Genomic DNA, 14,220 nt, shown 5'->3' on the forward strand with positions numbered 1-14,220 from the left:
ATCGGATCCAAATCCGGAACACTTTGGGCTGTGACCTTTCAGCATTTCGGATTTTCTACATTTTAGATCCTGACTTTTCAAAAAAAATAAAAGAAAAGAAAATAAAGAATTATCGTATCATGTGATATTAAACCTGCTTTTCCAAATCTGGTTTTTATCTGCATTTGGTTAATCATCACAGGGAATTTTTTTTTTTTTTTTTTGAAAGTTGAGAAAGACCATGGATAAGCCGCTTGTGAATAATACAAAGTTTACCATATTCATTTGAAGTGGTACTTAAATATGTAGTTTTTATATCAAAAAATATCTTAAGACTAACCTTGTAACAAATTATTACCCTTGTGTAAACACATAAATACTTTTATTGTAACTTATAAACGATTCAATGTTTACCAGGGTTCATACCCTTTAGGCAAAAAAAAATTCAAGCACTTTTCAAGTACTTTTCAAGGTAAAAAATTTTGTTTTCAAGGCAATATCATAAATTTGTACTAAAAATATTGTATGCAGATTTCATTTACTACAAACACATGGAAATAAGGCAATAATACAAAAAAGTATAGGAAAACAAAATTGCTTTTTCTACAACGAGAGACGCTTTGATGAAAGATCTACTGCATTGAAAGTTTTTCTGAAAATGTTTGAAAAGTATACCAAGAGGTTTAATTTTGAGGTTTTTCAAAGGTTGCAGCAGTCAGAGGTTTGTAGATTTTCTAGTATCAGCAAATTAATACTTAAAAAAAAACCTTTCACAAGTGCTTTTAACTTTTATGGGAAGAAACTAAAATACCCAAGTTCAATGGCATTGCCAGAGATGAGTTTTTGAAGTCACTCCCCCCCCCCCCCCCGGTTTGAACATTTATTTCCAATATCTATACAGTGGTACAATATAAGGGCGGTTAGGACAAAAACACTACCCAGAAAGTTATTTCAGTTTGCACTAATAAGTTCTAAAAATATTATGTTTGCAAATCATTTATAAGTATGCAAATCAATTATTCGTATGTATTTATTAGCTGTTCAGCCAATAAGGCATTTCAACTGTCCTCGAGTAAATTTAAAAATTAGGAAGTAAGAAAAGTTTATGAAAGTCCACAGTCCAGTCTCTTCACCTCAAAATATACAAAAGCAGCTTAAGCAGTGATAAATACTCTGAATGCAAACTTGAGTCTATTCAGCTTTCATTGATTAACTTGCAATCAGGGCCGGATTACTAAATAGGCAAAGTAGGCAGTAGCCTAGGGGCCCCGAGGTTCTGAGGGGCCCCGGAGAAATATATTAGTAGAAAATACGTTAAAAAAAGTTAAATTTTCCTCAAAAAAGGCCCCTTCCCCTTCCCTGTTTCTATGCAATAAAAGTATATGCGTGTGCACGTTTGCGAGTGAAAAATTTAGACACTGCAGATCCCCCCCATACCTCTCCCCCCATTTTTTGACCTTGCCATGGCTCTAGGGGGCCCCATCACTTCTAATGCCTATGGGCTTCCGAATCCTTAATCCGGCCTTGCTTGCAATAGACAATAAATGTGCAAGTTGAGATTTATAGAGCCATATTTCGAAATTGAAAAGATCCACAAGAAGTTGACATATATTATGACAAAAGTAGTTGGGAAAAAAAGGGTTATTGTTGAAATTAGAATTTAAATTTAGAAAGGCAATAATATTCAGGTGTAATTGTGATTTGTGAATTCATAAAAAATCACCTGAAAGTTTTAAAGAGCAAAATGGAGCGAGGGGGGGGGGGAATAATTTTTAAAACTAAGACCCTTATTACTTGAATATACATATGTACAACAATAACTTTTGCTATGCATACAATTCATAAAATAGTTTATTAAGTCAAAATATTCTGCATAGAAATACCATGCCCAGGGCCTGTTGATAACCAGCAACAGGCACTGGGCCTAGCTAGGCTGGTACTTGTCAATTTATTAGATCCAAATGAAGATGAATGACCCTCCTTAAGCTATCTACTCCTTTGCTGATTAAAGCCTCTTTCAGTAAGCTCCAAGTACCCACAACCTTAATAAAGTAGTAACTTTGAACATTTGAGGAAAAGGGGAAAATTGGAGATATAGGGAGGTAAAAGCATAAAAACGAACACTATTGAATTTCAAGTGAATAATCATAACACAACCACCCCTGTTATACACCTTATTTATTTTAGCAGACATAAAAAAATGATGTACTTATAAATAAAATTATATAAATCAACTTTATATTTAAAATACAAACTTTAAGTTAATTTGTTAGATGCTCAACTGCTGAAATTTAAATTTTTTTTAAAAAAATCTGTTATGAACAAAAATTAGGTAAAGATAATCATTCAAAATTGCAAAAATAAATAAGCAAATAATTAAACAAGACCAAGATAATAAATTCTTTAGCTCTTTAGTTATTAAAATAAAAAATAAAATAAGCTAATCTGATGTAACAGTATCAAAATAACTACTAATTGCCAAAAATATAAAAATATTTACAAAATGCAAAAGGATTGAGATCTCAAACAAGGGAAGCAAATTTTCGCGAATTAAGTTTAATGCTGTCATATTTCCCATAAAATAAACTTATATTTTACTGAAATTAAACATAAAATATGCTAATCTACGGTAGCAAATATGAAAATAACATCCGGTTAGTGAATATGTTTAAATATTTGCAAGATGCAAAAAGATTGAAATTTCAAACACGAGAAGCAATTTTTCGCAAAGTCTGAGTTCGTTCGACGTGGCATGTTTCCCATGAAATAAATTTATTTGTTTTTGATTAAAATTAAACGAAAAATATACTAATCTAAGGTAGCATATGCGAAACTAACATTTGATTAGCCAAAATATGTAAATATTTGCATGATGCAAAAAGATTGAAATTTCAAACACAACAGCAATTTTCCGCGAAACCCGAGTAAGTTCAATGTTGTCATGGTTTCCAAATTAATTACTTTGTTAATTAATGAAATTAAACAAAAAATAAACTAATCTAAGGTACCATATGTCAAAATATCTTTCGGTTGTAAAAAACATCAAAATATTTACAAGATGCAAAAGGATTGAAATCCCAAACACGGAAGCAATTTTTCGCGATGTTGCATACTGAACACATGTTCAGAAAATTGCATTGGTGAAATACTTTTTTAAAAATTCTAAGCACAATTCGTTGATTTTTGAGAGAATTTAAGCACTAAGAAACTTTTTCAAGGTTTTAAAACTTTTTCAAGGTTTTCAAGCACTTGAAAATGAACTTTTTTTTTTCAAGCACTTTTCAAGGTTTTTCAAGGGCGTACGAACCCTGTTTACTTTTCAGCATAGTGCAATAGGTTAATAAAACTATACCAAAACTATAATAATTACATGAAAGTTGATTTTATAGGTCTATCAACTTATCATGCCTCCTTTATTACTGCATAATTCAAATGTGGCCTCCAGAGGCAAAAGTGTTCCTCACCTCTTGAATAATATGTACTAAGGGAAAAAAGCAGCTATGGGACAGAAAACTCAAGATAGCAAGTCTCAAATTTTTGAGGGTATGCGTAACACATACATAGTAAAACTTCTAACATCCACTTTTGAAGAATGGTAAAATTTAAATCATAGCCCTTTTCTCTTGTATCTGGTCAATTACCCCAGGAAAAAAATTAGCTAATACTTTTACATAACGACAGCTTCTAATATTGGTGAAGGGCCAGTGAAAATAATGCTTAACAACTATCAAACTACCAAAATTATAGGATGGCATTGATTAAAAAGAATGTTTGGGCACAGCTTATATTGTAAGGAAGTTAAAGTCATTATAAATAGAAGCACGATCATACATTAAACTGTGGCATCCTTTCAAAATTTACTACTATGTTTTGATTAAGGGATGAAATAAGGAATTAGATGAAATTATTACTTGTTTCTGGTTTTGTTTCTGTTATCACTTCAGATTCAGATGGCTCGGCTTTACATTCTTCTTCTTTTACAATGCCTGCCTTTTCTTGCAATTTGGACAAAAGTTCTTTTAATCCTTCAGTAGTCCTGTATAATAAATACGTACAGCAAAATTAATGCATTGACTTTTTTCAAGTAGCATAAAATATTTTATTATTATCATGACTATGTGCATTAACACTAACATTAATGGGCAATTCCACATAATATGGAAACTTGGTGTGAAAAAAAATTAAATGTCTCGACACTTCTTGTATGTTCTCTGTATTAATTGAAGTTTACAATTTAGAATCTTGCAGTCCCAGGAGAGACATTTTCTTTTACTAAGAGGGCCTGCTTTATGAGTGCACATTCTGGTGAAATTCTCTGGCCACTAGAAGAACTTTAAATATTCACATTTTGTTGTTTTAGCCTATTCCTACTAATTAATAACATTGTTTCTAAAAGATTTATTCTATAAGACCACTATTATATTTTATTGTAAAATTCTGCTTTTAAATAATCAAAAGATGTTGATTTTTTAATGACTGAATCCTTTGTAATGTGAGTCAGAAAGAGTTCATTATTTCAATATTTGTGAATTTTATAGCTTGCAAATTGAAACATTCTTACTGTTTCTCCAACTAATATATATTACTAAAAATTAATTATAGGCCAATTCTATTTCTTTAAATATTCTAGTTGGAAAATAAGCATAGTTATTTTGTAGCTTGACTTACACGTATGGGTGCAAGTTTGATGATGTGTTCAAGACGGAAAATATTTTCAGCCCCCCCCCCCCCCAAACATGTGTGCTTAAAGAAAAACTTATGTGTATAAATGTTTTTACTATGAGATTTTAACTATGCCAGTTTTGGAATCTGTTTGATTTGAATTTTCAGCTTTTGACTTTTCTAACAACATGAACTTAGTTTAAACTGTAATATTCACGCTTTTTAATATCGTAATTCCAAAAACCTAAAAAAAAACCCCAATAACGGGGAATCTATATTTTTTTAAATTGAAGTCCAAAAAATGCAATGGTAGGCCATTTTGGTAAAGTTCAGGGAAAGGAGGGGTTCAGGGACTCTCTTACATCAATTTTTCCAAACTGATAGTCCCAAAATCACAATATTGGGCGACTTTCAAAAATATTAGAGAAAGAAGGGGGAGGGGGCACTCTGAACTCTCCCCGAAATTAAAGCTTTAAAAACAAAATTGTACTTCATCTTTCACAACGTTTATACGCTTTTTGAATGCATTATCAAAAGGATGGAGTTTAGGAACTCTCCATCGGCAGTGTTTCGAAATTGAAGTTCCAAAAAAGCAATTTTAGACGACGTTGGAGAATGTTAGGGGTAAAAGGTTTCAGGGCTCCCCGTCATTAGTTTTTTGTCAATCGGAATCATTATTATTGCAGCAATAAAATCGCTTGGGACATAAGATTTTCACTTTTGCAACATAAATCAGTTATGATCGGAAAGTCTACCCAAGGTAGCGCCAACAAACTAGAAGAGAAGGAAAGGTGGGGGAAGGATATGGGTGACTAATTATAATAAACTGGAATCATTCCCCCATAGTCTTCATTTGACAAAGAATTTTTTTATAAGATAGCAGGTGGTGAAATTAGCCATAAAAAAAACACTTCAGTCAAGTAGATACATTTTTTAAATGAGGTACACTTTCCAATATTCATTAATTAAAAAAAGCAATAGGGGAACTGAATCCTCACCTCAGGGAGGGTCCCCGAATCACATCCCTCTTTGTGCTGCCGTTATTTTCCTTGTTTCCTTTCCTCTCTCTCTCTCTCTCCCCCCCCCCCCCCCATATTTCCATTCTAGCAAGTGTTAGATTGAAAGACATTAGAATTTAGTGATTCCTCAAGTCTTAGAATATTTTACCAGAAACATGTCAAAAATGCAGGAACAGTTGCTCATTGGTGTTTCGAACCAGTTTGAAATTCCCCCTCCCTCTGATTCTTTCAAAAATTACCATTTTTATTAAAATCTTTAAAGTCTCTGATAGTTCCTGTTTTGCTTGGTATGTGGACGTCTTTTGCTGTGGCGTAAACATTTCATCCTGTCAGCAATCACTCCCAATCGGTGATTCAGATTCAACTCTAAGACATTTTTTGGAAGAAAAAAAAACGCAAGTGAAAAAAAATGAATGGATGATCGAAAATAGAAAGAGAAATGCTAAATTTTCGAATAGAGACGATGAATTCGATAAATCAGTGAGAATAGTGAGCAAATTTGCGGTCTGCAATGCAGTGAGTTGGAAATAACAGAGCAACCAAAAAACGTCAAACAGAGCGAGTCTAAAAGCCAATCCTCCAAAAGCACATTACAAACAAAACAAGCCCATGACGAAAATCGAGAGAATGTCGATGTAAATTTGTGGTTATGCAACGGTACAGTAATTAAAACATATTTTTCAAACATTCAATTTTATTTTTTTAAGTAAAAACTAAAGGAAAGTCATTGAATTTCCTTCTGTCCCGACCTCCGTCTTAGAAATTTTGTCCAAGACGGAAATCCGTCCTGAAACGAAAGGTCTTGCACCCATGCTATGTGCGCCACAGCCAAACAAGATACCATTAACTTCTTAATGGTATTTAAAGTATCCTGAAATTATTTTAGGTGCTAATGGGAGGTTAGCATTTATACACACACCTATATAAGATTAATAATAATACTGACATTACTTGAACAGCATAATTCAATTTAGTGTATTGTTTTACTATTCTGAAAGGGGAGAAATTGTAAGTTTTTAGTGACTTATAAAAAAAAAAGTTACTTGTCACAAAATATATCATATGCACTTACGAACACATCAAACTCCAAACATTTTCTTCACCTACACCTTCCTTATACAATCTCATATTATAATCTTTATCTAACTGATACCAGTATGAATCACCATCTAAGTCACGGCCGATGGGAAGAATGCGAAGAACTTGTGCATCTTGTTTGTTAACTTCACCTTTAAATTTTGCATTGCTGTCAAACTGTAACTCTAACAAATGCTGAAAAGAAGAGAAAGGGGAAAAATAAGAATACAAATTAAATTTAAAAACAGAAGTAAAAAGGATTTTTTTAATAACAATAAAAAATAAAAGAAAAAAATTAGTAAACAATGAAAGTAAATTTTTCTTTAATTAGAAAAAACATCATTATCAAAAGCATTATTTGTAAAAAATACACAACTGAATGTCGTGAAATACAACAAGACATTTTTTTAATAATAATAATACAGTATAATCTCGCTACAACGCTATCTGATGCAACAATAATCCCTGTACTACGATATTTCGTGGTCACTGTGAACTCGCATAGGAATTAGTGTTATAATCCTCTCAATATTGCAATATTCTCTACAGTAATAAACCCCTGTAAAATGATTTTTTTTAAATTTTCAATCCCCCCCCCCCTATATTACGATAATTTGGTTTTCAAATCATGGAAAAATATCCTATTTCATCAACCTTTGCCCTTTTTTCCGACAAGAGAAGACTTACTGCTTATTGTGTACTTATTCCTTTTCACCACTTTAAGAATTATTATCAAATTCCAATACAATCCACCCTTTAATGCGATGAGACTACCCAAAGCGCTTGAGGGCAACAAATATCCCAATAAATGGACCCTTGTTATGAGTACAAGCATGGTAATTTGCAGCAATGCTAGGGAATGAAACTTTTAAAGCTAGCAATGGTTGGCTAATGCGTTTTCGAGATTGCCACCGAATAACTTTCCAGGAAATTTACGGAGAGAAAAAATCTGCTCCAATGAATGAGGCAAATGCATGGAGGCAAGAGAAGATGAAGGATATTCCACAAAAGTATGCACTAGAAGACGTTTATAGCGCTGATGAAACTGTGGGCTGTTTTTCACAACTCCTACCTGATAGAACATTGGCGCTGAAGGGTGAAAAGTGTTACAGTGGTAAGAAATCAAAACAAAGATTGACTTCTTCTGCGTGCAAATAGTACAGGAACACACAAAATTCAACCCCTTGTTGAATTTTGTGTGTGTCCCCCCCCCCCCCATCGACAAATCATTGAAGCCAAGGTGCTTTAAAAATGTGAGAAGTCTTCTCGTGGAATATAAAACCAATAAAAAGGCTTGAATGACCTCTAATTTTTTTTTTTTTTTTTTTTTTTTTTTTGAATGGTTGCTGAAGTCATATAAGGAAATGTAGAAGAGGAAGAAAAGAATAACATTGTTGATTGACAATTGCTGCACTCACACCTCAATTCCAAAACTACAAGACATCGAAATCGCTTTTTTCCTCCGCCCAACTGCACTTCCATTTTGCAGCCACTCGACCATAGGCATAATTAAATGTTTTTAAGAATACTATAGGAAACGTCTGGTAGAATCCATACTTCTAGGCATTGAAAATGAAGTAGAAGACCCTTTGAAAGCTGTAAATGTTAAGGACGCATGCGACATTATTGCTGGAAGTTGGTGGGCAGTAACAGAGAAAACCGTTCTGAATTGTTGGCAAAAGGCCGGTTTATGTGTCTTGGAAGATAAAATTGTATTTGATTGTGTTGAAAATTTCACAGACAGTTCTATTCCAGATGATCAGGAAATTGTTTTGAATCTCCAAACATCTGTATCCCAACTCTAGGGGAAAATGGGCAAAAAATATGGAGTGGATGTGGAGGATTATTTGACAGCGGATGACGCTCTTTCTGTTTTCGTAGGAGTTACTGATAAAGAAATTCTCTCTGAAATTACTGGTGAGATAGAAAATAATGGTGAAGCAGATGATGATGAGGAAAAATGAGATGATGATAATACAAGTCCATCACAATCATTAATGTTGACCCAGGAAGCACTTCAATCAGTTAAATCTCTCCGCACATTTTTTCAAGTCTTCGATCAACAAAAGAAGACCATTTTTGTGCTTTGGACTCAATGTATATCTTGTTGGTTGACTTAACAGTCAAAAAAGCGGCCAAACAAACAAAAATATTAGATTTTCTTCAATAAAAATGAATTTTAAGTATGTTTACGAGCTTATCTTTTGAATTTACTTCAATTGATAGAAATATTCAATCATAATTAACATTCTGACAATAAATTTATTATATACTATGTATAAGCACATTTATACCTAGGTAGTGCATATACTATAACATTAAAATAAAAAAAACCTATTGTATTCCCAAAATATGTAGGCCTTCGATATAACAATGTATCCCTTCACAAAAATATATTTCTTTGGTCCCCAAAATATCGTTGCAGCGAGGTTTTACTGTAATACAGATGTATGGATGCATGCATAAAAATAACAAAGGTGTTCCATAGCGCAGGGTCTCTTAAATTGCATTCCGCGGAACCCCAGGGTTCCATGGAGATCCAACAAGGGTTCCAGGTAATTCTTTTTTTTCTCTTCTTTCAAAACTTTCACATTAGTCACTCAAAAAAGTAAGGTTTGAGTAAAATGTTTAAAGAGTATTTTCCGAGTGAAGGGCCGAGTCTATAGTGTATGGCCTTCAATTAGGTGTTCTCTAGAAAACGACTTTTACTGAAATGGCAATTGATCCTTCCTTTCACCACAAATTTAAAATGATGCTATCCGGTGAAATTCTGTTGCAATTAAAAAGATTAAAATCTCAAATGCCATGAAATTCCTTTTTGGGGCTTATAGTATTTGCAAAAAAATTTATGCTCTCAATGCATCTTTCGACAAAAATTAAATATCACCACAAACTTTATCCAGAACCTAGTATGATAATGCATCTTACATCCATAAAGCCTAGGATACGAGATCTGATCAAAAAGTTCCAGGACTTTCTCAATAATTCTTTATTAAAATTTTTCAACAATTATTCTAACTTATCACCTTCAAAGTACTCCCCTCTGGAGGAAATACACTTCTCCCACCGGTGTTTCCACTGTCCCATGCACCTGGAAAACTCTTCTTCGGGGATGCTGTTGAGCTGCTCCCGCGTTTTTTCTTTAATCTCTTCTATCGTCTGAAATCGCTGTCCTTTCATCAGGTACTTCAGCTTGGGGAACAGCCAGAAGTCGCAGGGGGGCAGATCAGGTGAATAGGGGGGTGGGGAAGGGTTGTCATGTTGTTTTTGGCCAAAAAATCACGGATGAGGAGGGCGGTGTGACAGGGCGCGTTGTCATAGTGGAGAAACCACTTGCCTGTCGCTCACAATTCAGGCCTCTTCTGCCTAATTTTTGGAAACAAAGTTCTCAGGGTGTCAAGGTAGTGAAATCTGTTGACTGTTTCACCTTGTGCGAGGAATTCATGATGGATCACACCTTTCGAATCAAAGAAAACAGTGATCATCACTCTGACGTTCGATCTCACATGACGAGCTTTTTTGGGTCTTGGTGAGCCTTTTGACTTCCACTGGGACGACTGCACCTTCATTTCCACGTCGTAGCCATAAACCCAACTCTCGTCACCTGTGATGATGGTTTTCAAGAAGTTTTCGTCGGAACTGGCCATTTGCAAGGGCTCCTGACAAACCTCCAGGCGGTGCACTTTTTGATCCTCTGTCATCAGACGTGGAACGAATTTGGCTGCAACCCTTCTCATCTCCAATTTTTCGGTCAGGATATCCTGACATGACCCAAATGCACTCCTCTGCCATCTCTCGAATCGTTAAACGTCGATTGGAACGCACTAGGGCATTCACTTTGGCCACTTGAGCATCGTCAGTTGAAGTTGAAGGCCTTCCTGAACGATGGTCATCTGTCGTTGAAGTTCTGCCTTCCTTGAACCGTTTGAACCACTCATGACACCGTGAACGACTCATCACTTCATCACCGAAAGCGTCCTGAAGCATTTGGAAAGTTTCCACGAATGATTTGCCCAATTTCACGCAAAATTTGACGCAAACGCGCTGCTCTACTTTCCTGTCCATTATGAAAAAGCTAGAAACAAAGAAGTGGCTTCAGTAAAACAGCTGTAACTTCCGTTTGGAGAAGGTTATCAATATTATGAAACAACAGCTGCGCTCGGGAAGATTTACTCTAAACAATGCTGCCAACCGGAAGACTCTAGCACTCTCTGTTCCCGCGCAATTTCAAAAGTCCTGCAACTTTTCGATCAGACCTCGTATATCTGTCATAGTAAAAATAGGTACCATCCATACCATTAAAATTAAAATTTTGCTTGAAAAGAATTACAGAAGTAAAGAGAAATTTGTGTTATTTTTTTTTTTAAATTTCAAGTCAAAAGAATTTTTTGAAAAAAAAAACATTTTTATCAAAAATTAGCAGTACCTGCACGGCTTTGCCCATAGTAGAATATTAAAAGGTCATTTGTTTCACTTGTATATATTTACAGTTAACGCCTACTATGCGTTAGGTTTTTTTTAAAAAGATTTCATATTTTTGGCAGATTTTAAAATTTAGCATTTAGCGCATTGATTTGCCGTTTTCTTTCTTTAAGAATGATCATTTTGTCTGGAACTTTTACAGTATTTTTTTTTCTCTAATTGTAGCCTGATTGTTGAAAATGACTCACTTGACATAACTTTTATTTTTGAGGAAATTTTTTTTTCTTCATTTAATCAATTTTCCCCGATTTTTTTTTTTTGAAATTCCCTCCTATTTTTCTGATTAATTAAGCTCCCAGATTGTTCCCAGATCTCTCCAATCTGTTACCACCCTGTTAAAAACCCATGTTGAAGCAATGATTAAAAATGCATCAATTATGATCATAGCATGCTCTAAATGATTTTTAAAAATGCTTTTAATACATTTGAATTGCAGTAAAATGTGGAAAAGGAAAGAAAGTTTTAATGCAGTCAATTAGTAGCAAAAATTACCTTTAGAAGGTCTAATTTTACAGAAAGTTTGGCTTTTTTATATCCAAATCTTTCCAATTCCCAGGCATCAACACTGGAGTATTCATGGCAAAACTGTTGGAAAATAAAAATGTTAATTTTTCAAAAGTTTTATGAAAAAAGATAACATTGATAAAAGCATATCATTACAAAATGAGAAAGTTTCAACTAAAACTGAATTCTATTTATTTCATGCATTACTATCGTGAAGTTATACATAAGCATTAGAACATTAATGGGAAAATATGAAGCTGTTTTTGAAACAATGAGGGGGTCTGTAAACTTAAAATATTAGTTAACAGGTCAACTGCATGAAACCTCTTTACAGAAACAATATGCATATCACAACTTTTATAGAAAATTGACACAAATCATTTCACAAATGAATTTAAAGTTGTATTCAAAATCTTTAGACCCCTCTTGACCACAGTTACTTATAGAAGAAAATATGTTTTAGTTCATCTCAACTCAGTCTTAGAATTTATATTTGAGACTTCCAAACCAATAAGAAAGTATGCGAACTAATCACAATTTTTAACCAACTTCAAAAAGGAGGCGGTTATCAGTTCATACCCCCCCCTTTTTTTTTGTCTTTGTTTGTCCACTCACAGCGTCTCACCTAGTAAACCGATTTTGATGATTATTTTTTTAATGGATAGGGGATGGTTCAACTTAGGTCCCATTACTTTGTTTAACCATATTTGTTCTTTAGAAAAAAAGTTATGGGTAAAAAACAGCAAATTTCATGCAATTTCCCAATTAGATTAAATATAAAACACATTGTTATGAAAGTTTGCTGCCATATAACAGTAATATTAAAAGACATTGTAATGTGAATTTTAAATAAAGGCTTCTCTGAAGCAAGCATCAAGTTTCTTCACTGTCATTGCTCTGTAGTGGGGGTAAACCTAACCTGGAAGCAGGGCCGGATTTAGGGGAGGGCAGGCGGGGCTACTGCCCTGGGGCCTCCACAACAAAATTTTTACAAAATATCCTAACTTTCATGGGCCGAAAATATCGGATATATACATATATATCAAAATATTCGGATATATATCAATGTATATTCGGTAAATTACCGCCCAATAGCCAAGGCTAAAGCAGAAATACATGAAATACACCCCCAGCTCAGTCATTTCCAGCCGAGGACTGCAGTTTCTTGCTTATTAGCACTCATCAGCCCGGCATAGGAAAGTGACTGAGCTGGAGATGGAAAACCTCTTAAGGAAGCCAAGAGTGCAAAACAAACTGGTAGCTAATATAGAATTAGCAGACCAGACGAGTGACCGAAGCAATGGTTCGGTCCAACTCGAAGATTGAACACAAGGCAAGGTATATTCGGTAAATTACCGTCCATTAGCCAGGGTTAAAGCAGAAATACATGAAATACTAATGGGCGGTAATTTACCAAATATACCTTGCCTTGTTCAATCTTCGAGTTGAACCGAACCATTGCTTCAGTCACTCGTCTGGTCTGCTAATTCTATATTAGCTACCAGTTTGTTTCGCACTCTTGGCTTCCTTAAGAGGTTTTCATTCTCCAGCTCAATCACTTTCCTATGCCGGGCTGATGAGTGCTAATAAGCACGAAACTGCAGTCTTTGGCTGGAAATGACTGAGCTGGGGGTGTATTTCAGGTATATATCAATGTATCGGATATTTTCGAAAATATGCTGATCTTTCCACCCTGATTAGGGGCTTCCACTTATCTGTTGCCCCGGGGCCTCCACACTTCCAAATCCGGCCCTGCCTGGAAGTGAGGTAATGCTGTGATTAGGATCTGCACAGCTTTTACAATGCAATCAGGTTAGACTTCCCCAACTATAATAGTATTTTTATAGTTATCATCTATGCCAATAATAGATAATCGGGGCAAAAACTAATGTAAAATGCAAATTAGTTTGGGAAAAAGTTAATATTTAAATGGTTGTAATTAAATTAGCACACAAATGAATCCCAGAGAGGAACAAAGATAAATTTTTAGTGCCAATCGCTTAAAGTTTAAGGCGTGTTTATAGGGTTTTTTTTTTTTTTTTTAGTATGGAGCATTTTTATGAAAAAAATAAGGTGAAGTTTCATGATGTGGTAACATCTTACTATTTCAGAAATACATTTACACAAAAAAGAATGAAATAAAATAATTTTGAAAAAAAAAAGAACCAACTTTAAAATTGCTCTAAAAAGTGAAAAATAATTTAATCCTTTGAACACCATCAATAATACTTTTAAACATAATTTTTGAAGTTGGCGCAAAAATGATAGATAAAAGCATTCACAGCCATGAATCAAATACAACTATAAATTTAACCAGGCCCAGTTTCTTCAATAACATATATTATACATTGATGACAGCATATTTGAGTAAAGATATAAATGTTAAATTCCTAAATTTGGATGATTTTTTGAAAAAAAAATGAATGAAGCATGGTTACACTTGATTTTACTTTTTGTTTTCGCACCATCTTCAAAAATTATGATTAGAAGTTGTATG

At 34.1% G+C, this 14,220-nt stretch overlaps 1 protein-coding gene across 1 annotated transcript in view; it reads right to left on the reverse strand.

Moving 5' to 3' along the window:
- Positions 1-10,438, reverse strand: part of LOC129228553 (histone-lysine N-methyltransferase SETD1B-like) — a 19,983-nt gene extending 9,545 nt beyond the window's left edge. Inside the window, exons 1-2 of the mRNA XM_054863236.1 lie at positions 10,301-10,438; positions 6,764-6,932 (exon numbers count right to left, since the gene is read on the reverse strand). Coding sequence (XP_054719211.1) covers positions 6,764-6,932; positions 10,301-10,438 — 307 coding nt within the window. The remainder of the gene's footprint in view (positions 1-6,763; positions 6,933-10,300) is intronic.
- Between the last annotated feature and the right edge of the window lie 3,782 nt (positions 10,439-14,220).

Source organism: Uloborus diversus, chromosome 8 (assembly GCF_026930045.1).
Source record: "Uloborus diversus isolate 005 chromosome 8, Udiv.v.3.1, whole genome shotgun sequence".
Classification (NCBI taxonomy): domain Eukaryota; kingdom Metazoa; phylum Arthropoda; class Arachnida; order Araneae; family Uloboridae; genus Uloborus; species Uloborus diversus.